We start from the raw sequence: 27,956 nt of genomic DNA on the forward strand, positions 1-27,956 counted from the left end.
GCCCCTCCACTGGGGATTGAGCCCACAACCCGGGCATGTGCCCTGACTGGGAATTGAATTGGCAACCTCTTGGTGCATGGGTCGACGCTCAACTAATGAGCCACACCGACTGGGCTCCACCTAGTTATTAATGGTAGTTTTTCAAATTGCGCTGTGGACCATCCTATGAATCATTTAGGGGATTTTTCTGAACTACATTTTTTGTGCATTCCCAACCCAAAACACAGGACACTGAGAGCTTTGAAAACTTCTCAGGAATTCAGAGATCCAGCAGGGCACTAGCCCAATACTGTCTTGCTGAGTGAAGAAAACAGTAATTGCAACCATTTATTGAGTGTGAATTATATGCCCAGCACCAGGCAAATACTTTATCTTCAATTTTATTTAATCTTCACAACAAATGACATTGTTTTGTAGAGATTATCCTCCTTTTACAGACAAGGAAACTGAAATTAAGTCAGGTGTCTAAGTTTATAGAGCTATTAGGTGGTAAAGCTTTGAGAGGTCAAACCTGTCTGACTCCAAAGCCCATACATACTCTTTACCACACTGTAATGCTTCCCTCAGGTAGGGATGATCAGTTGGTTCCAGGTTGAAGCCCAGGTTCTGTCCCTGAAGAGCAGTTCTAAAATACTTGAAAGATACATTGTTAATTCAAACATGGAGTAAATCTAGGACAAGAAAGCAGAGAGTAAAGTAGTGGGAAGCTCATCATTCCTCAGGCAATCAATCTTCAGAGAAGTGTCCTTCTCTCCTAGTCCCATCTTTGATAAATCCCAAAGAACAACATTTCCACTGTGTCAACTTTTGGGCACACACTTTATTGCACTTAATTTTTTATAAATCCATTTCCCAAACTAGATATGTTTATTCATCTTTTTAATCCTCATAATCATTAAGGCCAACCACATTGTAGGCATCAACAACTATTTGATCTTCAAAGCATGGCCATTCATGAATACATAATCCACTTTATAGTATGAAGAAGGTTGCTATTCAAACCCCACATGTATATTTTAAGGAATATAATCCCCAATTAGCTCTTTTTTTAACGGTGAGAAACAACTCATGTTCATTTTCAAAATCAAGATGACACATTCAGGTTGAGTGTGTCAGGTGGGTTGGTCATAACTGTTTTGCTTTTTTCATTTTTAATGAGTATGAAATGACCTTTAAAAGACAAATAGCAAACCATATTTGCCTGCACACCACTCACTGCTTTTCCCCTTCATTTTCTCTCTCTTTATGAAAGTAAAGGATTTATTCCAGTTCTCACCATCTGTAAGAGCCCTGGTCCACTGAATAATTTTTGATCCTATAGTTTTTGATCCTTCAGTTTTTGCCTTGTATAAAAGCTGTGTGTCGAGACTGAAGATCATCCACTATCTTCTCTTCTATCTCCATGCCTTTTTCTATTTCTTCCTCTGATAGCAATAACTTAGTTTCTGAGTCTTTGGTTACAATAACCACAAAGGACCTACGAGACTCAAGGATATTAGCCACCACCACTTGATGTCGATAAATTTCCAAAGCATTGCGTGCACGATCAATTACGATAGAGGGGTTAGTCTCCAACTTAAAGGAAATTACAAATGCTTTGGGAGCCCAGTCTTTAACCAAAGGAGAAAGCATTTTTGGCACCATCTTCATTGTTATCTGTGTTGGAAAAAGAAAAGCTTAATAAGTAAACAAAGGTCACTACCTGCCAGGTCAAGCTCATGGGAAACTAAGGAAGCAGGGGTTCAGATTTTTGGCTACGTCAATTTATGTGGGATTTCTCATTGTCAAACTTTTCAAAGCATATTAAATGCTTAGCTTAAAAACCTTGGCTCTGTAGGATGCTTAATTTCAAGGCTTCATACATATTCTCGGGCAAACCATGTCTTATGAATCAGCCCTGCTTTGCCACCCTCATCACCATTAACAGAACTCTAAAGAACAGCATTACACTTTCAGATGTTTCTCAAACATCTCCCTTTAATTTTTTTTTTTCTTTATTGATTTTAGAGAGAGGAAGGGAGAGATAGAAACATCAATGAGAGAGAACATTGATTGGCCACCTCCTGCATGCTCACATTGGGGATCAGGCCCACAATCTGGGCATGTGCCCTGACTGGGAATCAAACCGGTGAGTTCTTGGTACATGGGTCATTGCTCAACCACTGAGTCACACCAGCTGGGCTCTCCCTTTATATTTTAAGCTAAACCTCCAAATAAATGCCAATAATCTATTCATGCAAAAGTTACTTTGGCAGCTCAAATAAAGTTGGGTTTTTAAGGCTCTTAGCCTAAAATATTTCTTGCACTGGTAGAATAGCTATTGGATTCCATTGAAAAATTGTCACTTGTAACACATCTTAGCACTTAGAACTGATTTTCTTTATTTTCATCAGATCAAAACTCCTACTATACCATTCTCAATCCCTTCTAAAAGGAATGTTAAGTTGTTTTGAGAATTTCCAAGATAGCACTAAAAAAATACAAGATAGCCCAACCCATGTGGCTCAGTGGATTGAGCTTAGTCCCATGGACTGAGAGGTCCTGGTTCGATTCTCTGTCAGGGCACATGCGGGGGGGAGGGGGGGTGTTTCAGGCTCCGTCCCCAGTAGGAGGCAGCTGATAGATGTATCTCTCTCACATCGATCTTTCTATTTCTCTCTCCCTTCCTCTCTCTCTAAAAAAATCAATTAAAGCATATTAAAAAAACAAAACAAGATAAACTAAAGCTCCCAGAATTTAGATAGCATGAAATCACTAATCATCAGGTTTTTCCCTTATAAAATTAGAAAGTGTGATAGGGATCATATACCCGTTGTCCACTTTATTTTTCTTCTTAGCATTTATCACTATCTAACATAGTATGCGTTTGACTTATTGTCTCCTCTACAGAGTATAAGCAACAGAAAGGCACAGTATATTTCTTTTCCCTTCTTTATCTCCAGGTCCTACAACAGTGCCTGGCATATAGTAGGTACTCAATAAATAAACATTTGTTGAAGAAACAAACAAATGAACGATCCTACAAGGTCAGTAAGTACCCCAAAGGTAGAGTTTCTCCTATTTATTTATCCTATTTATGGTACAAATTCTATTTGTATCATCTAATAAATGACTAAGAACTCCCTGAGGTTACAAGAAGCCAGATCACCTCACATCTCAATCACGCAACTACACCCCCATACCTCTTCCTTAAAGTACAGCAATAACCCCCATCCAACCAACGCATGCCCCTCTCGGCTTCTCTAATTCACCTTTCATACTGATGCCACAATGTTCTCAAACAAAAACACTACCTCATTCTCCTACTTATGTTTCCTGTGGCTCCACTGGATAAAAAGCCCAAGCTCATTTAGAAGGAATATAAAGTCTTCTTTGAATTAAGCTGTTTCTTCTGCCCTTCACTCCCACCACTCTCTGCTCACCAGCCTTATCAAACAACTTCAGTTGAGTCACTGCCCATTCCCAAACGCCAGATGTGTACTCTATCTGGAATGACCTTCCCCACTTTGACTGGCATACTCTCTGCTTATCTTTTAAAACTCAGTTCAAGTCATCTCCAGAAAGCCTTCCTTGATTTCTCAAGATTCACTCACACCATGCTCTGACTTCACTTTGGCATATATCACTCTGTGTTGTAATTATGTCTGTGTCCAGTTCCCTTACTAAATTGTGAGGTCCTTGAGGGAGAATGATGTCATACTCATCTCTGTATCCCTAGTGCCTAGATCATATGAAATGCATCAAGGCCATCTCTAGATCAAGAGGGAATTAACCCAAGATAGGTTTCAGGGGATCAGATCTCTGGAAGAGAAGCGCCCATCACCTGCAGTGGGCCCCCAGACGACTGGATCTTGTGTTCGGGCATTTCTGAGACAGGAACATAGAAATCTGACACGGCCGCAGCCAGGTAAAACATCGCAGAAGAGCCTGCAAAGAGAAGCACAGTGTGTAATAAATCGGAGGGGTGTATGGGATCAGCTCCTTTTCAACTCAGGGTCCCCTGCTGTGAGACCCATGGGTAATGAGGGTGTAAAGGGTGTCTGCGAAGAAAGACTGCCTCCGAGCAATCCAGGGACTCCGAAGGCACGCACCTAGCGGATTGAGCGCCTGGGCCGCAGCCTGCAGCAGATGTAAATAGTCCGCCAAAGTGGTGAACTCCACCGCCAGGAAAGTGCCCGCAGCCGCAGCCTGCTGGTAGCTCCTCAGAGCCGCAGCGAAGCCCGGGAGTGTCTTCTCCTCGACCTCCAGGCTCAGTAAGCCCGAATTGGCTGGGCTGGTGGGCCGCAGAGCCGACAGCCAAGTCTGGGGAGGGAAGCGGTGGGCAAAGGGGAAGGCAGAGCGAGCGCGATACAGGAACAAGACTGCATAGCCCGCAGCCAGGAAGGCCTCGGCCGAGGTTGCCCCGCGCCGCCCGCTGCTGAAGTTGTCAAGGAAGCGCACCGGCCGCGCTTCCAGGGGGACCTTGGTGCCGCCAGATGTCACTAATACTACCCGTCTTCCCTGCGCGCCCAGCCGGGCGGCGAAGCGAGCCATAACCTCGGCCCAGCGCGCAGCGCCGGCGGGCTGGGGGAACTCTGCGACCAGATCCATTTCCGCCATTGAATCCCAGGGCTCCCCCGCGCCTGCGCACACTCCAGGGCCGCCTGCGCCATGCCCCCTGCCCCAGCTGGCTCGCGCGCCGTCGCAATATGTGGGGAGGGTCGCTTCCCTACGCTGGGTGCCAGCTCCGGATGTCTCCACGTCTGGAGATGCGTGCGGGTTCTGCTTCACAGCCCGGCGAAATTGACACTGAGCAGACGCGAGTCGGCTGGGCAGGCATCTGGAGAGCTCATAGTCCCCATTTCCTAGTCTGGGTCAAGAACTGGTGGCGTTTGACCCTTACCGGCCACCGTACAGTCTTTTCTGCATGGACTCCATTGGTATTAGATTGCTCCGACAGCAAACTCTGGGGTTGGGATTTGTGTGTGGGAGGGATGGTTGGTTGTCTTTTTTTTTTTTTTCCGCTTTGTAAACCCCACAAACGTACTCCGGTTGTTAGTCAAGCCACGCCCTCCCGCCTACCCTTGCAATGCTGGGAACGAGGGTGCCCCGTGGTGGTCACGTGCCAAGCGCGTCCCGCGTATCGTCACCCGGCAACCGTTCTGGAGACTGACTCCGCAGGCTGCACCATGAATGTGATCTACCCCCTGGCGGTGCCCAAGGGGCGCCGGCTCCGCTGTGAAGTGTGCGAAGCGCCAGCCGAGCGGGTGTGCACGGCCTGCACAGTCACTTATTACTGGTAGGCCCTGAAATGTGGCCCCTAGGCACCTCAACTGCCTCTCTCCCAATCACCCGTCTGGGTCTGGGTGTCGGTAAGGGGGTTTCCAGACAGGTCGCCAAGACTTCTGTGCCTCGTTTGCGTCTTGTTCTCATTGATCCTCATTTTGCTGAGCGCCTATGCTCTGTTAGTCATTGAGGGAACTTGGCGGACCATGTCCGTCAGAGAGCTAATAACATGTTCAAATGCGACAGACAGATATGTAAACAAACAGAAAATAAGATAGTTTCGGAGAATGATAAATGCCATAACGACACAGGAAATGCAATGGGAGGTTGGGCAGATTGCCGCTCTGAGGGTGGACTGTCTATCTGAAAGTAAAGTGGGAGCAGCCTGCCATGGAAGGGGCGGGGGGAAGAGTGTCACAGTAAGGCTCTGAGAGAGAAAAGACTTGGCTATGTTTGAGGAATAGAAAGAAGGCTATTTGGTGCACAGCCAAGGCTGAGGGTGTGGGGAGGGTAGTACTGGATGAGATCAGTTTTCATTTATTCAGTGTAATATCCCTTGACCTTTGCTTTAGAAGAGACCCTATTTGGGGCCTGAGACAAATCAGCTAGATTGCTGACTTCCAGAAACCTAGGGCAGAGCAGATGAACTTGTTTAAAAAAGAAAGTCATTGTAATACACCCTACATGACAAGTACTGTCACTCGGGGTGTGCTATTCCCTGGGACTTCTAAGGTGGAAGCATGGTGATTGGGGTAGTATCTGGAAATGTTCTCTGAAGAAGTAACATTTGAGCTGAGTCTTGAAAGGGTTAGTAGAAAATTGCTAGGTTAATGAAGAGGGAAGTGTAGGACATTCCCGACACCCAGGACCACCTGAGTGAAGGGTGAAAGAACAGTTTATTAAGAGCTGGGTAGAGAAGGTAGTAGTGGAGGGAGCAGTCACTGATTTTTAAGGAGTCCAGGACCCTTTAGCAGATCATGAATAAGTCACAACCAGCATTTTAAGAAAATAATAGAATAAAAATTATCGGAGTAATCCTACTTGAACTGTCTCTTGAAAATTTTAGTGTTTTTATGTGGGTATGTGCGTTTCTATTGGTAAAATGTATTTCATACTATAGGTTTAGTAAAAAAAAAAAAAAGTTTGAAAATCATTGTGATAGGTAGTAATAGGAGTTTAAACCTAGAACCAGTTTGGCTCAGCGGTTAGAGCATCAGCTGGTGGACCCAAGAGTCACAGCACACATCTTGGTTGCAGTTCAGTTCAGTCAATGTGTCTCGCTCACATCGATGTTTCTCTCTCTGTATCTCTCTGTCCCTCCCTCCCTCCATTCTTCCCTCCCTCCCACTCTATCTGAAGATAAATGGAAAAATATCCTCAGGTGAGGATTTAAAAAATAATAATAATAAAATAAAAAATAGCCCTGGCCGGTTTGGCTCAGCGGTTAGAGCGTCAGCCTGCAGTCCAGAGAGACCCGGGTTCGGTTCCCGCTAAGGGCACGTACCTGGGTTGCAGTTTGTCCCCGGCCCTGGTTGGGTCGTGCAGGTGGCAACCACTTGATGTGTCCCTTTCACATTGATGCTTCTTTCTCTCTTTCTCGCTCTCCCTCCCACTCTAGCTGAACAAAAAATTGAAAAAATGTCCTCGGGTGAGGATAAAAAATAAATAAATAAATAAATAAAATAAAAAATAGTTGATCATCGACCCATGCACCAAGAGGTCGCCAGATTGATTCCGGTCAGGAAACACGCCCAGGTTGTGGGCCCAATCCCCAGTGAGGGGCATGCAGGAGGTGGCCAATCAGTGTTTTCTCTTATTGATGTTTCTATCTCTCTCTCCCTCCCCTTCCTCTCTCTCTAAAATCAATAAAGAAAAAAAGTTAAAAAAAATAAATAAACCGAGAAGATCAAGATTAGGGCCAAACAGTGACATGAGCTAAAAGATTTTTGGAATTTACCTCTGGAAGGTCATGGATGATTTTGGTAAGTTCTCCTTTGTGTTAAGATGACAGATAGCAGTATGGAAGTTAGTCTGGAAGGTCGACACTGGAAGCTGCATAACTAATTGAGAAGTGGTTGCAGTGGTCTCAGTGGAGAGTGAACATACTGTACCTCTCAGACTGAATTAAGTGCCCATCCTTGCTCTCACAGCATTCTATGTCCCCATCCTAACTTATGACACGCTTTAAAATCAGTTGTTCAATGATGTATACTCCTCACTAGGCTGTGTGGCCCAGGAGGGCAAGGATGGCCTCTGTGTTTTCATTGCTGTTACTTTATTGCATTTAGAATACAATTCAGAAATTGTGACAGAAACTACAGTCCTGTTTACCTCTCTACCTTCATTTCCCACCACACTCACCCCCTTTTTCTTGATGTAGTTACAGAGACTTTCTTTCAGTTCTAATTTGCCAAATCTTTTCCATTTTCAGTTTCTTTGCCCTCTGCTGGGAACCTTCCCTTCATCCATGACTCTTCCTAGTTCCCCTCATCCTTCAATTCTCAGAAATGTTATTCAAAGAGGTTTTCTAGAAAACCCAATCTGAATACTCAATCACTTTTCTTCTTCACTTTACCTGTGCTTTTTTTTTTTTTAATTCTCACCGGAGGACATTTTTCCATTTTTGTTCAGATAGAGTGGGAGGGAGAGAGAGGGAGAGAGAGAGAGAGAGAGACATCGACGTGAAAGGGACATATCGAGTGGCTGCCTCCCATATGACCCCAAGCAGAGCCAGGGACAAATCGCAACCCAGACTACCCTTGATTGGAATCAAACCCATGACTCATTGCTGAACCTCTAACCGCTGAGCCAAATCGGCCAGGGCTACCTGTGCTTTTATTTATTTATTTATTTATTTATTTATTTACACACACACACACACACACACACACACATCTATAGTTTGTTTGTTTGTTTACTTCTTTAATATCTGTGTCTCTTACTAGACCTAGTACCTGCACATACCGGGCACTCAATGATCATTTATTGAATAAATGAACTTCTAAATGGATAATAAACCTATTAACTGGGGCAAAGAACAGAGGAGGTGGTGGATGACAGATTGAATTGGGGACATAGTTTGAGTGACCTCAGGCCACTTGGAAGAGGTGGCTGGGAAACAACTTTAAGTACAGACCTGGTATCCCTTTGCCTAATTATAAGCATCTACCTCTTCCCCTGTCCCCACTTCATCCCTCTAGGCATAAGTAATTACTTCTTCCTCTTCATTCATTTTGAAGTTATTCTGTACCTCACAGACAACTTTTTATTTTCCCTCTTCATTTTATTTGTTGGAAAGCATATTATCTCAATTTTATGATGCTCCATTAATACGGGATACTGCATCGAGTATGTGTAGAAGGACTCTCGTGTGCATACCGTCTTTTCATCTGTTTCAGGCCCATCTGAGTATGCCCACAGTCTTCAGAAAAGAGTCTTGAAATAGCTGAAACTAAATACTTGATGAATGTATGAATGACTAAATGATCATGTCCTATACCCTTATCCTCCATTATTTTTTTTGTCATTTCTCACTGCTTTTATTTATTTTATTTTATTTTTTATTTTTTTATCCTCACCTGAGGACATTTTTCCATTTTTTGTACAGACAGAGTGGGAGGGAGAAAGAGGAAGAGAGAGAGAGGGAAACATCGATGTGAAAGGGACACATCGAGTGGCTGCCACCCGCACGACCAACCAGGGCCAGGGACAAACCGCAACCAAGGTACATGCCCTTAGCGGGAACCGAACCCAGGTCTCTCCGGACCGCAGGCGGACGCTCTAACCGCTGAGCCAAACCGGCCAGGGCTCTCACTGCTTTTAATACTCCTTAAAGTCTTCTTTTCATTTTTTCCCCTCTCTTTTTCTCCATATTTCTATATCATTGTGCCCAGGAGATTACAAGATTTTCCTATAAAATAAAACTGAGGTAATTGTTCTATATCTCAAAAATAGGAGCTTTACTGCCCTCTTCCTCACAGGGTTTTCATGGTTGGATATTGAGTTGGCACGCAGTATCTATGTATTTATTTCCCTCATCCCAAATGTAAAGAGCAGGAAGGACAATCAATTTGAATTGGTGAAAATTTTTTTTACAGCCCTGGCCAGTTTGGCTCAGCGGTTAGAGTGTCGGCCTGTGGTCCGGAGAGACCTGGGTTCGGTTCCCGCTAGGGGCACGTACTTCGGTTGCAGTTTGTCCCCGGCCCTGGTTGGTCGTGTGGGTGGCAGCCACTCGATGTGTCCCTTCACGTCGATGTTTCTCTCTCTCTCCTTCCTCTCTCTCCCTCCCACTCTATCTGTACAAAAAATGGAAAAATATCCTCGGGTGAGGATAAAAAAAAAAAATTTTTTTTACAAAAGGATTTTTTCCTGAGTCTAAATATAATTAATGCTCACAGCAGAAAACTTGAAAACACAAAAAAATAAAGAAGAAAAATAAATCTATAATCCCACAACCCAGAGATTAATAACCTGATATTTTGGTGAATTTTCTTATATTATTTACCTATAAATCTATTTATTTTATATACTGTGTGTAATCTTGTACATATCTTTCTGTATTGTTCCCAAGGAATAGAACCCCCCCCCCTTTTTAATGTCAGTTTTATTAAAGTATACACTGAGCCCTGGCTGTTTGGCCCAGCAGTAGAGTGTCAGCCTGCGGACCAATGAGTCGCAGGTTCGATTCTGGCCAAGGGCATGTACTTCAGTTTCAGTTCATCCCCGGTCCTGGTAGGAGTTGTGCCGGAGGCAACCAGTCAATGTGTCCCTGTCCTGTCGATGTTTCTCTCTCTCACCCTTTCTCTCCCTGCCACTCTGTCTGAAGATAAATAGGAAAATATCTTCAGGTGAGGATTAAAAATACATAAATAAATAAAATATACACTGAAACATTACAGAGAGGTATAAGAGGCTTCAATATTATAGGTTAACAAATTATAGCATAGAGATAAGAGAATTTGCAATAATTTTTCCTTTTATTTAACATATGGGGCACGAATTAAAATGCCTTCATTGGCCAGGAAGAGAAAACAAACAGTGAAGTGATATTCAATAGTAGGAAGCAGTAAGAACTGTGGTGAATTGGAGAATTAATGCCCTGCCTAAAGACATTCAAATTCAGTTTAAAAACATGATAATGGCCAAATAAAACACGTCTAGCTCACTGTGACATGTGAGCCCTGGAAAAATATATTTTCAACTCCTTTTTTATGCATGGTCCTGTATTGGGGGTGAGACGTGAATAAGGAGAATATATAAAATATATAAATGAAGTTCACTTTACTTAGAAAGGTAAGATATGTCAAATTCTCTCAGTGGAACAAAAGTTCAGATAGCTAAGTTAATATTTTCATTGCTCACACAATTATCAAGCCCCTATTTAATAAATACCCTGTGGAACTCAACTATTTCTGTGTCCTGACTGTTAAGTGCTTTTATTGATTTGTTTACAATGTCTGTTTTTTAAAAACCCTTTAAAATGCTTTATGTCATTTCTGTGGTAGCAGTTCCAGTTTATAAAGAAAATACTTTCTTGCAGATCTCTTGTCCCAGGAGGAAGAAAAGAGAGAGAGTGCTATGTATTCTTGTCTGTGACCACCTGTGTGCTGTAATAGCAGAGTTGAGTAGTTGCAACAGAGACCATATAATTTTCAAAGCCTAAAGTATTTACTGTCTGGGTTTTTATCGAAAACTTTGTGGACCCCTGCCCTAGATTATTGTTATCTATTTTGGAATATGTATAAATGGAGCCAAACAGTTAACATTCTTACATTTAAGTAAAAATGTGTAATAGACAATAGCAATGCAAAAACCCATGGTTGTATGCATCTAACAACAGTCTTTAAATACCTGAAACAGTTATATGTCGAACATACCTCTTTTTTTCAAAAAGGTGAACATGAAAAAAACACATGAAGCTATAACTGTCAGAATTGAATGGAGCAATAAACAATTTAGTTGGACACTTAATAGTTGGATAGTTGGATACTTCAGTAGTATTCATTCCACTTTCAATAATGAATAGAACAACTAGACCAAAGATTAGCAAGGAAATATAAAACTAGAACAACAGTATAAACTAACTAGACCTAGCAAACATCCATAGAACACTATCCAACAACATCAGAATGCACATTTTTCTCGAGTGCATATGGAACGTTATCCAGGATAGATCATATGTTAGAGCATAAAAACAAGTCTAAAATTTGTAACGATTGAAATCACACAAAGTATGTTTTCCAACTGTTAACTGTTGTAACTAGCTAGCTAATATTAATAATAGGAAGGGAGCAAAGGGCAGGCCAGACATAAGCATGGTTGTCTGGGCAGCTTCACCTGGAAGCTGCAACTTTACACTCCCCGGAGAACCACTGGTCCATTCCCTGAAAATCACTGGGGGAAGGAGTCCAACAAAGGGAGAAATGGATGAATGTGCAGTGAAGTTGCGATGACCTATGGAAGGTGCTTGCCCATCAGTCTAACCTGGGAACAAAGATCATTGACTAGGAGGGTGGACCCCAATGGAAGCCTGCAAAAATTTGGGAATACGTAATCCTCAGGCAACACAATTCCCTCTCTCTTGTTTCTCTTGCTTTGCTCCTGCTTCCTTGCACTTACCCATGCTTCCTTCATAGCCATGTGGCCCTAGAAGCTGAATGGACCTCATGGCCATGCCATCCCCACATGCAATGGACTGCAGCTGCGAACACAAGCTAAGCTAGCCAGATGCTGGACTGAACTATGCAAGTATGGAATGGAAATTGGGCAATGAAAGGCTTTGATCGTAGCTCTGCTGAAGATAAAAATGGAACTTTTTCCGTGGTGGGATGGATGGAGATGGGACCTGGGAAAGTCAGGGGTTTAATTCCACAGAAATAAAGCTTTCCACAATACCTCATCCTCCCATTGGGGCCTCAGGAAATTCTTATTTCCAGGGTGCCCCAAGAGCTCCACTTCTACCAGCAACAGGTGGGGACACCGAGACAACCCCGCTGATTATACAATCACAGTGGAATGAAATTAGTAACTAATAACAAGAGAATTTGGGAAATTCTTCAAATGTGTGGAAATGACATTCTTAAATAATCAGTGGGTTGATGAAGAAATCAGAAGAGAAATTGGAAAATGCTTTGAGATGAAAAGAGAACAAAAGCACAACATACTAAAACTCACGATGCAGTGAAAGCAATACTCAGGGAAATTTATAGCTGTAAACACATACCTTAAAAATGAATGAACATCGCTTCTCAGCCTTTTGGCTAAGATCAAGTGTAAAAAAGAATGAAGATCTCACATCAGTAACAGTCTTCCACTTTAAGAAATTAGAAAAAGCCCTGGCCAGTTTGGCCCAGCAGTCAGAGCGTTGGCCTGCGGTCCAGAGAGATCCAGGTTCGGTTCCCGCTAAGGGCATGTACCTCAGTTGCACTTTGTCCCAGGCCCTGGTTGGGCTGTGCGGGTGGTAGCCACTCGATGTGTCCCTTTCACGTTGATGTTTCTCTCTCCCTCCCTCCCACTCTATCTGAACAAAAAATAGAAAAAAATGTCCTCGGGTGAGGATAAAAAAATAATAATAATAAAAGAAATTAGCCCTGGCTGGTTTGGCTCAGTGGTAGGACATTGGCCTGCGGTCTGAAGAGACCTGGGGTTCGGTTCCCGCTAAGGGCGTGTACCTCGGTTGCAGTTTGTCCCTGGTCCTGGTTGGGTCATGTGGGTGGCAACCACTTGATGTGTCCCTTTCACATCGATGTTTCTCTCTCTCTCTCTCTTTCCCTCCCACTCTGTCTGAACAAAATATCAAAAAATATCCTCAGGTGAAGATTAAAAAATAATAATAATAATAAAATAGAAAAAGGAGCAAACTCAAACCAAAGCTAGCAGAAGGAGGGAAACAGTAAATATTATAGCATTAAAAAAATGAAGTAGAGAATAAGAAACTATAAAATCAACAAAACCAAAAGTTGGTTCTTTAAAAAGATCAACAAAATTGATCATCTTTAGACTGACCAAGAAAAAGAGACTCACATTACTAAAATCAGAAATGAAAGTGGGACCATTGCTTCCAACTTTGCAGAAATAAGAGATTATAAGAGAATACTATGTACAGCTGTATGCCAACACATTAGATAACCTAGATGAAATATATTCCTAAAAAGACAAACTGGTCCTGGCTGGTTTGGCTCAGCGGTTAGAGTGTTGGCCTGTAGTCCCGAGAGACCCAGGTTCAGTTCCCGCTAAGGGCATGTGCCTTGGTTGCAGTTTGTCCCCGGCCCCGGTTGGGGTTGTGTGGGTGGCAACCACTGGATGTGTCTTTCTCACATTGATGTTCTTCTCTCTCTCTCTTCCTCTTTCTCCCTCCCACTCTATCTGAACAAAAAAATGGAAAAATGTCCTCGGGTGAGGATAAAAAAAAACAGACAAACTGACGCAAGAAAAAATAGAATATCTATACAACTAGAGAGATTTAGTGAGTAATCAAAAAACTTCCTACAAAGAAAAGTCCAGGACTAGATGACTTCACTGATGAATTTTTATCATATGTTTAAAGAAGAATGAACAATTATTCACAAACTCATCAAAAAACAGAAGAGGAAGGAATAATTCCCAATTCATTTTATGAGACTAGCATTACCTTGATACCAAAACCAGACAAAGACATCACAAGAAAGCTACAGGCCAACATCCCTGAATAATGATGCAAAAATCCTCAACAAAATACTAGCAAGCCAAATCAAGCAGCATATAAAAAGGATTATACATGATGACCAACTGGGATTTCTCCCATGATTTTAAGGTTGGCTCAGCATACAAGTATCAATCAGTATAAGAAATCATCCTAATAGAATTAAAGGACAAAATCCACATAATCATCTTAATAGATGCAGAAAAGGCATTTCACAAAATTCAACACCCTTTGTGATAAAAACACTTAACACACTAGGAATATAAAGAAGCTTCTGTAACTTGGTAAAGGGCATCTATGAAAAACCTATAGAGAAACACATAGCTAACATCATACTTAATGGTCAAAGACTGAAAGTGTTCCCTCTAAAATCAAGAATGGAACAAGAATTTTGCTTTCACCACTTTTATTCAACATTGTACTAGAGGTTCTAGTTGGGCTAATTAGGAAATACAATTAAATAAAAGGAATCCGGCTTAGAAAAGAATGAGTAAAAGGCCCGGTCTGTGTGGCTCAGTGGTTGAGCGTCAACCCATGCACCAAGAGGTCACTGGTTCAATTCCTGGTCAGGGTACATGCCCATGTTGTGGGCCAAATCCCCAGTGGGAGGCATGCAGGAGGCCACCAGTCAATGTCCTCTCTCATCAATGTTTCTATCTCTCCCTCTCCCTTAAAAATCAATAAAGAAAAAAAAATTTTTTTTTTAAAGAAAGAATAAAAGTACCTCTGTTGACAGGTGACACAATCTTATAGTGAAAATGCTAAAGAACTCACAAAAAAGCCCTGGCTGGTGTGATTGGCATTGACCCATGCACTGAGAGGTCACTGGTTAGATTCCCAGTCAAGGCCCATGCCCGAGTTACTTGAACCCCAATAGGGGTGTGCAGGAGGCAGCTGAATGTTGTTTCTCTCTCATCGATGTCTCTATCTCTATCTCCCTCTCCCTTCCTCTCTCTCTAAAATCAATAATAAAAACATTAAAAAATTTATAGGAACCCACACAAAAAACCTATTAGAGCTAATAAATGAATACAGTAAGGTTATAGAATTGCCATGCAAAAATCAGTTGTATTTCTATATGCTAATAATGAGCAATCTGAAAGTGAAATTAAGAAAACCATTTACAAGAGCATAAAAGAAAGGAGATGAATTTAACCTAAGTAATACAAGACTTATACACTGAAGACTACAAAATATTCTTGAAGGAAGTTAAAGAAGACCTAAATAAATGGAATGGTATTCATAGTTTGGAAGACTTAATATTAAGATAGCAGCACTTCTCAAATTGATCTACAGATTCAGTGCAATCCCTATCAAAATTCCAAGTGCCATTTTTGTCAAAATGGACACACTGATTCTGAAATTCATATGAAAACGCGAGGGACCCAGAATAGCCAAAACAATCTTGAAAAAGAACAAAGTTGGAGGACTCACACTTCTCAGTTTCAAAATTTACTACAAAGCTATAATGATGAAGAAATCATGATACGTATTGGCTTAAGGATAGACATTCAGAGATCAGTGGTCCAGAAATAAGCACATACATCCATGGTCAATTGGTTTTCAAAAAGGTTGCCAAGACACTCATTTGGGAAAAGAATTGTTCCTTCTGCATGGTGCCAGCATAACTGGGTATCTACATGCAAAAGAATAAATTTGGACCCCTACTTTACACCGTATACAAGAAAGACCTAAATGTCAGAGCTAAAAATATAAAACTTTTACAAGGAAACATAGTTGTAATCTGTGTAATCTTGGATTAGGCAACAGTTCTTAGATATGACACCAAAAGCACAAGGAAAAGAGATAGGTTGGACACCATCAACATTAAAAACGTTGTGCATCAGGAAACACAAAAAATAAAAGGAAAAGACAGCCCACAGAATGGGAGAAAATATTTGCAAATCATATATATCTGATAAGAACCTAGAATCCACAATATGTAAAGAACTCTTAAAACTCAACAATTGCTCTGGCCAGTTTTGCTCAGTAGTTAGAGCATCAGCCTGTGGACTGAAGAGTTGTGGGTTTGCTTTCCCAGTCAAGGAAACATACTTCAGTTGTGGGTTTGATCCCCGGCCCTGGTCCATGTCATGTGGGAGGCAACCAATCAATGTGTCTCTCTCACATCAATGTTTCTCTCTCTCTCTCTCCCTCCCTCCCACTCTGTCTGAAAAAAATCAATGAAAAAATATCCTAGGGTGAAGATTAAAACAAAAACAAACAAACAAACAAAAATTCAACAATAAGACAAAAGACCCTGTTAAAAAATGGGCAAAGGATTTGAATAAACATTTCTCCAAGGAATATATACAAATGGCTAGTAAGAACCTGAAAAGATGCTCAACATTATTAGTCATTAGGGAACTGCAAAATAAAACCACAGTGAGACACCACACACACTAGGATGGTTATAACAGAAAACAAGTGTTGTTTAGGAAGTAGAGACAATGGAACCCTTATACATTGCTGGTTGGAATGTAAAATAGCACAGCTTTTATGGGATATAGTTCGGCAGTCCTCAAAACTTTAAACATAAACATATAGTTACTATATGACCCAGCAATTCCATTCTTAGGTATATACCCAAGAGAACTGAAAACATTTGTTCACACAAAACCTTAAACACTAATGTTCATAGCAGCATTGTTCATAATAGCCTAAAAGCAGAAACAGCCCAAATGTTCACCAACTAATGGATGTCTGAACAAAAGTGATAGATCCATACAATGGAATATTAGTCATAGAAAGGAATAACGTTGATACATGCTACAACATGGATGAACCTTGAAAACATACTAAATGAAAGAAGGTAGACACAAAAGGTCATATATTGTCTGTTTCCATTTTTATGCAATGTCCAGAATAGGGAAGTACATAGAGAAAGTAGATTAGAGGTTCTAGGCATTGCATAGGTGGAAGGAAGAATAAGAACAACTGCTAGAGTGAATGGTTTCTTTCTGGGCGATGAATGTGTCCTGGAATTAGATAGGGTGATGATTATACAACCTTGTGAATATGTTTTTTGTTTTTGTTTTTTTAAACCACTGAATTGTACACTTTATAAATTACATATTAGTTTTAAAATGTAAAAAATGAAAACCCCATGATTGGAGGAAAGGTCAGATTTAAGTAATAGATTTGGGAGTCATTTATAGAGGAAATTATTTAAGGAATGGGAGTGGATACTCTGAAGGAGTACGGGCCAATAGAATTTTTCTGCAGTGATGCAAATGCTCTACATTTGTGCTGTCTTACTGAGTTTTTAAAAATACTAAATATGCATGTAAAACAGAGAAGCTATATACCAGACTATCACAGTGCTTCCCCTAGAGAGCTAAGAAACAGCTGGCTTTGGAGTACAGGCTTAGAGAAACTATTTAATGTCTCAACACCCATGCTTCTTTACCTTTAAAACAGTAGTAACTGATTTTGTTCTATTTTCAAAAGTTAATTAGGTACCTGCAAGACCACCTGTGGCACCTCTCGCTGGGGAGGCATTCCCAGTGTGTCCTCTGTGACAGCGCCCCCAGGAGCAGAGACAGGCGTGCAGGGGGAGCTCTCCAGAGTCCTGCAGCACGATGGCACCTATTGTAGGAAAGTGTATCCCAGAGCCTCATCAAATGTAAATTCCTTTCTCTTCCCCAAGAGAAAGACTCTCAAATCCCTCAGCTTCAAAGTTCAGCTATTTTGAAAATGACCTTAGAACAATGCAGGATTAAAGCTGTCTTTGTTGTTATTAAACACCAAGACAGAATAGCCACAGCATCACCATGTGGCTTTGGAACGTGAACCTGGGCCTGCACAAAGGACATCCTTCACCACCCCTCCCCAACCCCAGCATAGTTTTTCCACCCTCAAGTAATCACACAGCAGGAAAGAGACTTGTGTCAAAATGGCTTTGGGCTCCCTGTCTGGTTTGTGTTGGCCTTACTTTTTCTAGTTTCTAGGGCTAGGCCAGGAGCAAAGCCAATAGACTCTTAGGTCAGGCCTAAAGTAAAGATAACGAAGTCATGTTTTTATTGTCAGTGGAGTGGTTCATCAAAGAGCTGACTGGGATAGCATCCATGAGAAGATCTGCCAGCTCCTGATCCCACTGCGCACGTCCATGCCCTTCTACAACTCAGAGGAAGAGCGGCAGCACGGCCTGCAGCAGCTGCAGCAGCGGCAGGTGGGCCCTAGGGGACAGTTACAGGGTCAGCTCATGGCTGCAGCGAAACTGCTGGGGGGAAGGGGTGTGCGGGGTCGCGGTCACTAACCTGTAACCTCTGTGAGGGCAGAGATTTGGTCTTGTGTCATTATGTTTTTAATGCCATTCAGTCCATCGTTCTCCACATAGTTACTGAGTATCTGCTGTCTTAGTCTCCTGAGGCTGCCTAGCAAAACACCACCGACTGGGTGACTTAAACAACAGAAATTTATTTTCTCACAGTTCTGGAAGCTAGAAGTCAAGATGAACGATAGGTGTCGGCAGGGTTGGGTTCTTCTGCGGCCTCTGTCCTTGCCATGTGGGTGGCTGCCTTGGTGTGTGCCCTCATGGCCTTTCCTCTGGGCACACATAGCCTTGCTCTGGCTTTTGTGTCCACATTTCTTCTTACAAGGACACCAGTCGGATTGGATTAGGGCCCATCCAAAGGCCTCATTTTAACTTAACCCCCTATTTAAAGGCCGTATCTCCAAGTGCAGCCACTTTCTGAGGTACTGGGGATTAGGGCTTCAACATGTGAATTTTGGGGGACATAATTCAGCCATAATACCCATCTATGTCAAGTACTGTGATGAGAGCCAAGGCACACAGTGGGAAGTCAACAATGATGTGTGGATATGTAGAGGAGTGAATACATAAAGGAGATTAGGAAAACTATGATGGCATTGATAGCCTCTCATTTTTTATTTAAATCTCAAAACACTGGATTTCTCGATTTCAGTGTCACGTTGAGAGTGGCCTTAGAACAATGCGGAGTTAGAGTTGTTTCTGATATTAGATAAGCAGGATAACTCCAGAGGGAAAAGTCTCTTAAAATTAATTCAAATAGAAAGGCAGAAAGTTTTAGGTGGTCCTAAGGTATGACAGCTTTGTTAAAATAAAATTTTATTATAAATAGAAGAATAATATCCATTTAATAATTTTCTGTTGAGCACGCATCTATACCAAGTAGTGAACTAAGATGAAAATACACTTGTTCCTGGACCTGAAGGAACTCACTGTCCAGAGTTTGCCTTTTCGTATCACCTATTTTGGGTCTTGTGACCACCTTAATACAGGCAGGCTCACTATGTGCCAGTTCACTAGGTGTTGGCCTTGTCTCCAGTGTACCTATATCCGTCATTGTCTTTTACCTTTAGACTGTCTCAGATGGTCTAGTTTTTTCTTCCACAGAAGCATTTGATTGAATTCTGCTACACCGTAGCCCAGAAATATCTCTTTGAAGGAAAACATGAAGTTGCCGTCCCAGCAGCTTTGCATTCTCTTCGCTTCCGTATGAATGTGTACGGCCTGAGTTCAGTGGAGCTTGTGCCTGCCTACCTGCTGCTGGCCGAGGCCAGCCTTGGTAAGTGCCCCCCGGAGTCCTTAAGAAGTGCCATGCGGGTCGTAGCAGTGGCCAGAGTCCAGCCGCGGCAGTGGCACCAAGGCACCTTTTGAGGAAGAGCAGGGTTGCTGAGAATCCGGCGCAGGGTGGGGAAGGAGATGGCATGGACCTCTGGCCACAGCGGACAGGAACCCACTCGAGCTGGCCTAAGCAGGAGGACGTTTATTAGGACGGGGGCGTGTCCTCAGGGAACTGAAGCTTCACAGGTACTGGAATCAGAAAGTGGTAACGAACTAAGGCTGGTGCTCTCAGCTTCTCCTACTGAGGAGGCCAATCAGTGTTTCTCTCTCTCTCTCTCTTCTCCCTTCCTCTCTCTCTAAAATCAATACAGAAAAGGAATTTTCTAAAAAAGAGGAGAATTAACATTTTTGAGGTGAATTAACATTTTTGAGTAATTACAGTATTTTAGGTACCATGCTACCAATTTCTACTCGTAGCCACATTTATGTTTGTTTGTTTTTTAATCCTCACCTGAGGACATTTTTCGATATTTTGTTCAGATAGAGAGGGAGGGAGAGAGAGAGAAACATTGATGTGAAAGGGACACATTGAGTGGGTGCCACCCACACGACCCAACCAGGGCCCGGGACAAACTGCAACTGAGGTACATGCCCTTAGTAGGAATCGAACCCGGGTCTCTCTGCACCATAGGCCAACGCTGTAACCGCTGAGCCAAACCGGCCAGGGCTCGTAGCCACATTTAAAAACAACAACAAGCCCTGGACGGTTACTCAGTGGTTATTAGAGCTTTGGTCTGCGGTCCAGAGAGGCCCAGGTTCGGTTCCCGCTAAGGGCACGTACCTCAGTTGCAGTTTGTCCCCGGCCCTGGTTGGGTCATGCATACAGGAGGCAGCCACTCGATGTGCCCCTTTCACGTCGATGTTTCTCTCTCTCTCTCTCTCGTCCTCTCTCTCTCTCCCTCTATCTGAACAAAAAATGGAAGACTGTCCTTGGGTGGGGATTAAAAAAAATTTTTTTAAAAACAACAACAAACTTTAAAAAGTAAAACTGTTGGAAATACAGCACAAAGAACTGTTTTCTCTGAGCTACCTGAGAGTAAGTTGCTTACCTGATGCCCTATACCTTGAAGATTTCAGTGTGTATTTCCTGCAAAGATGTTCTTCATAATTGCAATGCAATCATCATCTACTGTCATCTACTAAGAGACCCCGTTGAAGTTTCTCCAGTTATTCCAATATCATCTTCTAGCAAAAGGATACAGTTCAAAATCATGCTTTTCATTCTATTACCGTGTGTCTTTAGTCTCCTTCATTTTGGAATAGTTTCTCAATCTTTCCTAGATATCTATGACTTTGGTTTTTTTATTTACTTGTTTATTTATTTTATCCTCACCCAAGCGTATTTTTCCATAGAATTTTAGATAGAGTGGAAGGGAGGGAGGGAGAAAAAGAGAGAAACACTGATGTGAGAGAGACACATCAATTGGATGCCTCCGCATGACCTTGACCAGGGCCAGGGATTGAACCTACAACCCAGGTATGTACCTTTAACCGGAATTGAACCCACAACCCTTGGGTACACAGGCTGATGCTCTAACTGCTGAGCCAAACCTGCCAGGGCTGATTTTTTATTTTTATTTTTTATCCTCACCCGAGAACAGTTTTGCATTTATCTTCAGAAAGAGCAGGAGGGAGAGAGGGAGGAAGAGAGACAGAGAAACATGGATGTAAGAGAGACACATTGACTGGTTGCCACCCACACAGCCCCAGTTGGTACTGGGGACAAACTGCAACTGAGGTACGAGCCCTTAGCAGAAACTGAACCTGAGACTCTCCAGTCTGTGGGCCAACACTAACCGCTGAGCCAAACTGGCCAGGGCCAGGGCTAATTTTTAAATATTAAAGGCCAATGATTGCATAAAATGTCCCTCAATTTGAGTTTCTCCAATGTTTCCTCATGACTAAATGCAGATAATGAAATTTGGCAGGAATATCACAGAAGTGACAATGTGTTCTTCTCATCCCTTCCTATAAATTGGCACATGTTTCAATTTATTCCATTACTGATGATGCTCATTTAAATTACTTCATTACGTGGTATCTGTGGGGCTTATTCTCTGTAAGTTACTTTCTCCCCTCTTTGCAATTAATAAGTAGTTTATGGGGAGGTATTTTGAAACTATGTAACTGTTCCATTTCTCATCAAACTTTCAATGTATTCATTCATTTATTTATTTACATTAGTATAGACTCTTGGCTTCCTGTTTTATTCAATGGTTTATAATCCCTTACTATCATTAATTTGATGCTCTACTGTCCCTGATTTGGCAAGTGGCTGTCCATTCAAGCTGGCTTCTGTCTCCACTTTGTTCTTTGATCACTTTCCTGCTTTCTGGAACATACCTCCAAGGAGCCCGATTTCCTTTAGTGAAAAGTGGAATTCAGAAGCCAAGGTTGTGCACTAGGTGTGTGCATTGCTATTGGAGTATGGCTGTTCCCAGGTCTTCTCAGTGGACAGATTTAGGGAATATGTGTAAATATAATAATGTGTGTACCTATACACACATTACATTTAAATTTACTTTTATCTATCTATATATCTGCCTCTCTCTCTCTCTCTCTCTCTCTCTGTCTCTTTCTCTATATATATATGTGCATACACACACACACATATATATGTGCATACACACACACACATATATATACACACACACATATATATGGTAGGTTAATAATAAATAATGTAATAGTTGTTAAATAAATAATAACACAAGAATAAACTGCTTCATGGACTCACAATTGAAAACCTACTTTTGCCCACCCCTGTATGTATGACCATGGGTCCATACCAGTGTACAAAATCCAGTCCGATGCCACCACAGGGTTTATTCTAATTGTCTCCCATTCCATATTTATAGTTCTCTGACAGTGAGAAAGCTGGCTTCCTTTTTCATTAGTATATTTACATATTTAATCCGCTCTCCTTCTATGAACCCATCTCCCATCTCCAACCCTATCCTTTCCCTTTGCAAGTTGCTCTCCTCTCCATCCATGGGCTCTGACCCCTGATTCCAGGCTACTTCCACATGGATCCCCTCCTCGCTGGTTTGGGCTCTGACTCCCTACACCAGGCCACTTAACTGTAAGAATGTCCTCCTTATCCCACTCAGGTCTCACTCCCCATCTGGATTATCCTTCCTCCAAAACTAATGGGAAAAGCACTGGACAAGGAGATGCAGCCCAGGTTCTCTTTATTTCTGACACTGACTAGCCATGTCAATGCCCTCTACCATTTTTTTCTCCATCTTAATAATCTTAGTTAAGAGTCATTTGCTCCTTTAAATTTGAAAGAACCTCAGCCTAAAGCTCTTATTTTATAGACAGAACCCAGATGAAAGATGTGACTTGCCATGAACCAGGTTCATGAGCCTAGGCCTCTTGCTTCTAACCTAGAATTTTCCCACTTTAGTTCTCCATGTTAGATTGAGCTTCAGTCAAGCAAAGTTACTTGCTTCCTCTTGTAGACTACTTCTTCTTCATCTCCCCTCCTTTAAATCAGTGGCAGATGATTACAACTAGAATGAAGCAATGCTTACATATGAACTAGGCCTGGGAGGAAGGACAAAGAACAGAAGGTTGACTTATGAGTGGTTTGTGTCCTGACTTCTCGACCCTTTCTTGGTGCCATTTCTGCTGCAGCATCCATCACACAAAATGCTTCACCCAGAGGGTGCCTCCTGCTCTGCAGAGGCTGTCAGTGGTTTTTCTGTTCAGTTCTGACAAGCTCCTTGGAAGCAAACAGGTAGGCATACAGCTGTTATGTATTTCTACAGCTAAACAAAAAGTCTTAAGTGTCAACAATATAAGAATATTAGAAATAATGTGACTTTGGCTTAGTAACCATATGTTGTCCATTCTAGCTCCTACGTGTCTCTTTATGTCTGTTTCACCTTCATTCGCTGTCTTAGCTCAGGCTCTTATCCGTGCTTGCCTGAACTATTTCAGAAGTCTTCTAGTGAGCCTTCCACTCTTCTTCCTCCTCTCCGGTCCCTCCTCCACACTGGCTCCAGAAAGCCTTCTAAATCTAAATCCAATTCTCTCTTCCTTTCTGAAAACCCTCTAATTTTTATCCACATGCCTCAAGCTCTTTGATGCAATTTACTAATCTCTCCATGATCTGTCCTCTGCCCACCTCTAACCTAATTTCCTGCCATTCTACCCTTACATTTTGTGCTCCAGCATCACAGACCAATATGTAACTCTTCAAATATGGCATACTATTTCATACCTCTATACCTTTGCATATGTGTTACCTCTGCCTAGGATGTTCTCTCCCTCATCTACCTGGAACACTTCTATTCATTCTCAAAACTCAGCTCTGACCTTCCTGATTGCCTTAGTTTGGCTGCCATAAAAAACACCACAGCCTGGGTGGTTTAAATAACGAGCATTTATTTCTCACAGTTTCAGAGGCTAAAATTCCAAGATCAAGGTACCAGCAGATTGGTGTCTGGTGAGGGCCTGTTTCCTGGCTTCTAGACAACCACCTTTTTGCTGTATCTTCACATGGCTGAGAGAGAGATCATCTCTCTTGTGTCTCTTCTTATAAAGGCACTAGTAAGGGCTCCATTTACATGGCCCAGTTACCTCCCAAAGGCTCTACCTCCAAATACCATCACTTCGGGGATTAGGGCCTCAACGTATGGATTTTGGGGGACACAACAGTCAGTCCAAAGCACTGAACATGCCTCTCCCCACTCCCTTGTTTTGGTCCATCCCACCCATAGAATGAAACACTTCTCACTCTGTGCCACTTCCAAACCATATGATGTTGCTCTTCTTGCACTTACACTATTTTATATAGGTATTTGTTTTCATGTCACCCATTCACTCCCAACCCAACTATGAACTTTTTCAAAGGTAATGGTTTTGTTTCATCTTTGAATCCCCATCATTTAACATAAGCCCTGGTACTTAAATTGATTATATATAATTCACATACCATAAAATCCACTCTTTCAAAGTATAATTCAGGGATTTTAGTATATTAGATTGTGCAACCATCACTATATTTAATTCCAGAACATTTTAATCAAGCAGAAATGGAACCCCATACCCATGTTAACAGTCATACCCCATTTTCCCATACTCACATTTCCTGGCCACCACTAATACACCTCTGTCTCCATGGAATGGCCTATTCTGGACATTTCATATAAATGGACTCATATAATATGTCTGTAGCCTTTTTTTTTTTTGAATTACAAAGCTACTTTTAATACTTTGGGGTGAGCCCCACAGGAATAAAAAAAACACTGGGAAGGGGTAACCCCCTCACCCCCAGGAGTGGCCCAGGGGGAGAAAGGCTACCCGAGGGGAAGGTAGCACACAAGGGACCCGCTGCAGACTCGGGGCAAAGGGAATACCCTCGGTGCTGGGACCTGCGAGCGCTACAGGAGGAAACGCGAGCTTGGGGGACTGGCTCCAGGCACACAAGCGAAGGGCAAGAGGGTTGGACACGAAACCACAAAGCTACTTGGGTTCCTCCTTCTTCTCGTTTGCTTTTTTCTCTTCTGCTCCATGACCTCCGAGTCCCTCTGCTTGTGGGCGACAGCAGAAAGCCCGTCATCTTGGCCCTTGCCTTTAACCGAGTCGCTCTGCTTTTTCATATTCTGGCCGGCGAGCTCGCGGTGGTTACTGCGGGTCATGGCGATGGCAGCGGCTCCAGCCTGCCTCTGTTGCGTCCCTTTGTTCACTCTGACGTTGTAGCCTTTTGTGTCTGGCTTCTTTCATTTAACATAATGTTTTCAAGGTTCATCCACATTGTAGCATGTGTCAGTACTTCATTCCTCTCCATGACTGAATAATATTCCACTCATGGATATGGATAGACCACATCTTGCATATCTACTCATCACCTGATGAACATTCACATTGTTTCCATTCTTTTGGTTATTATTATTAGGCCGCTATGAACCTTCGTGTACAAATTTTTACATGTCAATAAATGTCTGAGTTAAGGAATAAATGAGTGAATGCATGATGACATATTGTATTATGTGTTTTCTGGCCAGGATATTAATTATAACCTTCTTTCCTTCTTTTGGACAGGTCTGGGCCATATTGTCCAGGCTGAGGAATACCTATCCCAAGCCCAGTGGACAGTCCTCAAATCAACTGAATGTTCTTATGCCACCCACTCTTTACTGCACCGGAACCTGGGACTTCTCTTTATGGCTAAGGAAAACTATGAGGAAGCCCGTTATCATCTGGCCAATGACGTAAACAATCTAAATTATAACACCTGAATATTTCTGAGACCAGTTCTGTTCAGTTTGTTTTTGTTTTTGTTTTTTAACTGAGCATTTCTCTATAACTTTTTTGGTCTACAACTAACTATGATGAGGTATTAGCAAGAACACAATTTTAACCACCTGAGTTCAAGCCTTCTGACTTCTTGGCTGTGCAACTTTGGCCAGGGCACATCAATTCTCCAGGCCTCAGTTGCTCTGAGAATAATAAAGGGAGGCAGAGCAGTGTACTGGTTAAGAGAAGGGCTTTACTTCTAGTCCCAGCTCTGTAGTTCACCAGCTACTTAGTCCTGGACAAATTGTTTAACCTCTTTTATCATCTGTAAGACAGAAATCATAAACGGTCTCTCCCTCATTGAGCCATTGCAGAGATAAATAATAGGACAATATATGTGCAGCACTTTGGCTATTATTTTTATTATAATAGAGTGCGGTTAAGTTTCAATGAGCTGGTGGTATTTGAAAGTGCTTTACAAACTACAAAACTCTGTGCAAATGTTACGTAGGTTCATGAGGGTGATGATTGAGCAGTTCTAGAATTTCTGAGGTTTCTATTAGGATTTCAGTATTGGACAATATTACCAGAGGGGTTCCTGAGCCTGAAATCTGGGTGAGGTTAGGGTCAGACTGCAGTCTTCAAGTGTGTTGGTTTACTCTTCAGCCTCTCCACTGGGCAACCCTTCCTCTGGTTGGCTGCTGCTGCACAATGCCCATAGATCCAATGGAAACATTCTTGTGCTGATTAGTCCCCATATCCTCTCACCCCAAATTCATTCTCTGCCCTGGGAAGGTGACCTCTATGGAATACACAGCTCGGACTCTATTGCCCTGGCTTGGGTTTGGAGAGAGAGAGGTGTGTGAGGGGTTGGAGGTTGGGAGGAGAGAGAGGCAGGGACATTGTTCCTCTGTGGTCATGACTCCTGTCGGGTAGCCTTCTTCCATGGCTCGAGCTCTTACTGGGCCCTGGTAACTCTGCTCCACTTGCTTTTTCAGGAGTCAGGATGGTAGTACTTTCTTGCTGTGATGATCCCCAGTGCTTCTCTAGCTCGTGTTGGTTCCTCAGCCCTTCTGCACCTCTGTAAAGAATTCTTTTCATTAAACTGTCTTCAGGAAATAGTTTTGAGGGTGCCTATGAGCCTGACTGATGCACTTCTTCATCTGTGCTTCTCTATACAGAGAGACTCTACACCCTCTGACAAATTAAGCAGAAGCTTATTCTGTCTTGGGCTGGGCCACACTATTAAGAATTAGATCAAGCTCAGATTCCTCAGTCTAGCTTTAAAAACAAACAAACGAAAGAAAACAAAAAAACAACCACAGCTTTATTGCTACATACCATAAAATTTACCCACTTTAAGTGTAAAATTCAATGATTTTTAGTAAGTTTACAGAGTTGTGCAGCCATTAGCACAATCTAATTTTAGAACATTTTAGCACTCCAAAGAGGTCCCTCATATCCATTTTCTGTCACTTATCATTCTCACCTCTGTCACCCAGACAGGGACCGGCCTGAAGTGGGTCTGCCTCAGGCTGGCCTGTAGTGTGTGGGTTCTTGACTTTGTGCAGGAAAGATTTCACAATACAAGTCCAGGTACATTTGTTAAAGCTGGGACAACGAAACAAAGGAAAGACTTAGGATAGAAGAAGCAACAGGAGAGAGCCTAGGCAGGGCTGCTTTGGCTCACTGAGAAATAAAAGTCACTGAGAAAAGTGAGCCAAGGCAGGACTGCTGTTAGCTCACTGGACAGTCTGAGAAAAAGAGGGCCTTGGAGACAGGATCAGGGGACAAGCCCAGGACAAGCCGCCATTGCCTATTGCTCCCCTGGTTGCAAGCCTTGTGGGGACCCTTAGAGTTTAGGAGGAAGGAAAAAAGTTCATGCCTGAGAAGGGGCATGGGTGTGCTCTTGAGAGAGCCCATGCTGGGTCTTGGTCCTGAAGGTTTTTATTTTTCTTCTGTGGGCCAGAATCCTAGAGGAGGGTTTCAGCAGAATACTCAGCAGCTTTCCAAGTGCATTTGTAATATGCTGATGCATCAAAATGAGTGTATGAGGGAGTATGGGATTATTCTTTGGTCTGCTTTACTGTTTTAGTTTTTTCTTGGGTCTGTCTGGCTTTAATGGGGTTTTTGTTATTTGTTCCCCTGACTTCA

The 27,956-nt window shown here is 42.4% G+C and overlaps 2 protein-coding genes and 1 pseudogene across 3 annotated transcripts in view; 1 reads left to right on the forward strand and 2 right to left on the reverse strand.

The window, feature by feature from the left end:
- Positions 1-430: 430 nt before the first annotated feature.
- PPCS (phosphopantothenoylcysteine synthetase) lies at positions 431-4,927 on the reverse strand. Of its 2 annotated transcripts, none has more exons than XM_036256199.1 (3): positions 4,092-4,927; positions 3,824-3,927; positions 431-1,656 (listed from the first exon to the last, which is right to left on the reverse strand). In XM_036256199.1, the coding sequence occupies exons 1-3, from the start codon at positions 4,597-4,599 to the stop codon at positions 1,333-1,335; spliced, it is 936 nt and encodes a 311-aa protein (XP_036112092.1). In that variant the 5' UTR covers positions 4,600-4,927; the 3' UTR covers positions 431-1,332. The 2 variants fall into 2 exon arrangements, with proteins under 2 accessions (XP_036112092.1, XP_036112093.1); XM_036256200.1 differs by having other exon boundaries at positions 4,441-4,490.
- A 223-nt stretch (positions 4,928-5,150) lies between these two features.
- ZMYND12 (zinc finger MYND-type containing 12) overlaps positions 5,151-27,956 on the forward strand; it is a 29,536-nt gene continuing 6,730 nt past the window's right edge. Inside the window, exons 1-4 of the mRNA XM_036256262.1 lie at positions 5,151-5,278; positions 17,975-18,116; positions 19,326-19,497; positions 25,608-25,777. Of these exons, the coding sequence (XP_036112155.1) occupies positions 5,169-5,278; positions 17,975-18,116; positions 19,326-19,497; positions 25,608-25,777 (594 nt within the window). The 5' untranslated portion in view covers positions 5,151-5,168. The remainder of the gene's footprint in view (positions 5,279-17,974; positions 18,117-19,325; positions 19,498-25,607; positions 25,778-27,956) is intronic.
- On the reverse strand, positions 25,029-25,204 carry LOC118626492 (annotated as a pseudogene).

This window comes from Molossus molossus, unplaced genomic scaffold, assembly GCF_014108415.1.
Source record: "Molossus molossus isolate mMolMol1 unplaced genomic scaffold, mMolMol1.p scaffold_m16_p_12, whole genome shotgun sequence".
Taxonomy (NCBI): Eukaryota; Metazoa; Chordata; class Mammalia; order Chiroptera; family Molossidae; genus Molossus; species Molossus molossus.

What these genes read in the sequence shown, in the direction of transcription:
- PPCS (XM_036256199.1), bottom strand. Translation starts at nt 4,599, where the DNA reads ATGGCGGAAATGGATCTGGTCGCAGAGTTCCCCCAGCCCGCCGGCGCT. An exon ending in CCAGGCGCTCAATCCGCTAG is followed by an intron (nt 3,928 to 4,091) that starts GTGCGTGCCTTC and finishes TTCTCTTTGCAG; the next exon opens with GCTCTTCTGCGATGTTTTAC. An exon ending in CGTCTGGGGGCCCACTGCAG is followed by an intron (nt 1,657 to 3,823) that starts GTGATGGGCGCT and finishes TTTCCAACACAG; the next exon opens with ATAACAATGAAGATGGTGCC.